The sequence below is a fragment of the Gymnoscopelus braueri genome (genome assembly GCF_963280865.1).
Source record: "Gymnoscopelus braueri genome assembly, chromosome: 6".
Taxonomy (NCBI): Eukaryota; Metazoa; Chordata; class Actinopteri; order Myctophiformes; family Myctophidae; genus Gymnoscopelus; species Gymnoscopelus braueri.
In genome coordinates this window covers 27,998,700-28,001,484 of record NC_137607.1, presented here as the reverse complement: position 1 = coordinate 28,001,484, position 2,785 = coordinate 27,998,700, and the positions used below count along the sequence as shown (strand labels likewise).

The following is a 2,785-nucleotide window of genomic DNA, read 5'->3' as shown; positions in this document are numbered from 1 at the left end:
GCTGCAGTAGAATCATAAGGTATATTTACAGAGAAAGGAGGGGTGGGGACGGGGGGCAGAGGATTCTACTATCAAGGTGTTCAAGGAGTTAAACTATGTTCACATGTATTTTAAGGACAGGAATTATTTTAGGTAGTTTTTTTAGAGTCAAGATCCGTTATGTATTTTGGTAGGTCATTCCACATTTTGGTGGTAGCATAGCAGAATGTATTTTTTTTACCCATGTTAGAAGAGGGCTTGAAGTTGAAAGGCCCTCTTCCAGAAGCCTCTACAAGGCCTGGGGCTCAATTTAGTTGCCAAAACCGAAGATGCCCTTGATGTAGCCAGTCAGACCGCCCTGGCCCTTCTGTTCCACCTTGTCTTCCTTACCTTTCTGCTCCACCTTGTCATCCTCGCCCTTCTGTTTCACTATGTCATTCATGGGTGGGAATGTCAAATGTTTGAGGGCAAGGTCAAAGAACAGGGGCATGCAGGGGATTGGCTGGAAGTCAGGAGGGAAGTGGACCAGATTGGCCTGCTTGCCCACAAGAATAGCGTCAAGGTTGAAGGTCTCCAAGCTTTCACAGAGGGGCTTCTTGTCTTTCATCTGTTCCTTGGATGGGACCTCAGCAGTCACGTCAATGTCTAAAATGGCAGCAGCCTGAAGTGAATATTTTTCAGCACTGACATTAGCAATGAGTTCCTGAACATCAGGAAAATCCTCTAGACTGTTGTTGAAGCTCTTGGCCTTGGATTGGATCTCTCTAGCATATTTCAGGACTCTCTCATACAACATCAGAGCCTCACTCCACTTCTTCACCACCACATAGGACTGGGCTATGCAGAAACACCTGTAGGCCTTATAGACCAGCATCTTAAGGGCCACCTCACTCTGAAAGGTGCTGTCTTCCTCCACACCCGGCAGGGTCAACAGCTCAGCTAGACTCTGCAGGATAATGTCATACAGACGGATGAGGTCCTGGGGGCGAGGGCCCCTCTTATTGTCATTAGCTACTTGGGGCTCCTTCAGTTTAACCTGCAGAGTGTTGGCCATGTTCTCATTTCTCTTCACCACAGTACAGAGCTTGATGAAGGTCAAGTAGCTGTGCAGGAACTGCAGGTTGGATACCTTGCCACTGTGTGGATCAGGACCCCTCTCGCCCTGCTTTGCCTCGGCCTTGAGCTCCTCTCTCACAGCCTGGATGGTGTCTCTGCACTCAGACAGCAGTGTCTCATACAGGTGCTCTTTGGTCTCTTCATTCGTTGCCTGAGCAATGGCAGCCTCGTTGTCTGCTAGGCCCAGGAGGAAGATGCGGACCTTTTCAATCTTTACAGGCACTGAGCGCTCCCTCCATTCTACCTCGCTCATGGTGGCCGCCTGCTTGGCTCTCATCTGGGTGATCAGAGCTTCTAGTTTCTCAGCCATAAAGCCTCCACCGCCCCCAGTCAGTCTCATTTTCATCAGCTCATTCATGGCATTCTGGTCACCGATGATGTATGCACAGTAGCGAATGTTGGGTGAGATTTCCTCGACACGCTGATGATACAGCATTGCCAGCTCCTCGGTAAACGCGCTAGCTAGTTTATCATAGATGGTCTTGCACTTGTTGAAGGCCTCTATGGCAGGCTTCCACTGCTGCAGCTCAAATTCCACCATGCCAGTGAGGTAGGCAGTGTAGGCCTGTGCCTCCAGCTTGGTCCTGGCATCAACACAGGGACTCTGACAGAGCTTTTCGAGCCTCTCACCGTGTTTGGCAGCCTTACGCAACCGTGCCAGTGAGTGGAAGTGCTTACGGGGTTCTGTAATGGCTTCCTGCTTCAGCTCCGTGGCATAACCCCATGCCCGCTCTGCCTCCATAAGAACACGTAGTAGGTGCCTACTGTCAGAAAGCATCTCATTAGTCATTTTCTTCTCAGAGAACTTGTGTCTATTGCCAATTTTGAAGTCCATTGTTTTGCGCAGACGACGTAGTCTGCGTGAGCAGTATCTTCTGTATCTCTGGTAGTCCCCATGCCTGAGACCATGTTGCTGCTGGGAATCCTTGATAATCTGCAGAATTTCCAGTCCAAGGCAATTATTCTCATTCAATGTGACCAATTTAGTCTCATTCTGCTTTTCCGCAGGCATTCTCCAGGAGTAGCTAGTCAGTTACTAACTTAAATTAAAGAGCAGACAGCATGTTTTTGTGATGTAAATCTTTGACATCCGTTATGTCACACCGTCGTCAAATGACATCATCCTTCTATAAATTCCGCAAATCCGTCCAGTCGATCGACTTCAAACTCGGCATGCATATTTGCATTATTATGGCTGAGGACCCAAGGGAGTGCGGCCATATGCACGCCCGACCATCATCCCTTAAGCCAATTTTAATATAAGATTGATATTTACAAAAATATCTATAAACCTGCAAACATCATATTATGGAGATCCCTGATGTCATGTCACTAATATTTTCCCCATATATGGAGATACTGACTTTATAAACTGGGTTAGGGGTACTGCACCAAGTACTACAATGGATATTTCATAACCGGATAGCCATACGTTCCATCCAAGTACTCTGACAACCGTTACAACGTGTCGGGTATTGCATAACCTGGGGGGAATATGTTCCCAAAGGGCATCACCTTAGTTTCCTATGCGCCGTGTCACTCCCATTTGTTTGCCATGCAAAATGCTTGCAAGCAAGGTTTTCTTACATCATTTAAAATGCATCTTGGCTGGAATGATTTGGATGCTTATTTGAATGTTTCCATGAGAGTTTCCATTTCATGCATGTCCACCCTTGTTTTGTTTTCAGCT

The 2,785-nt window shown here is 47.3% G+C and overlaps 1 protein-coding gene across 1 annotated transcript; it reads right to left on the bottom strand.

The window, feature by feature from the left end:
- Positions 1-289: 289 nt before the first annotated feature.
- On the bottom strand, positions 290-2,107 carry LOC308086866 (signal recognition particle subunit SRP68-like; the record flags this gene model as incomplete). The annotated part of the gene is made up of 1 exon (XM_080430510.1): positions 290-2,107. The coding sequence occupies one exon, from the start codon at positions 2,105-2,107 to the stop codon at positions 290-292; it is 1,818 nt and encodes a 605-aa protein (XP_080286636.1).
- Positions 2,108-2,785: the final 678 nt, after the last annotated feature.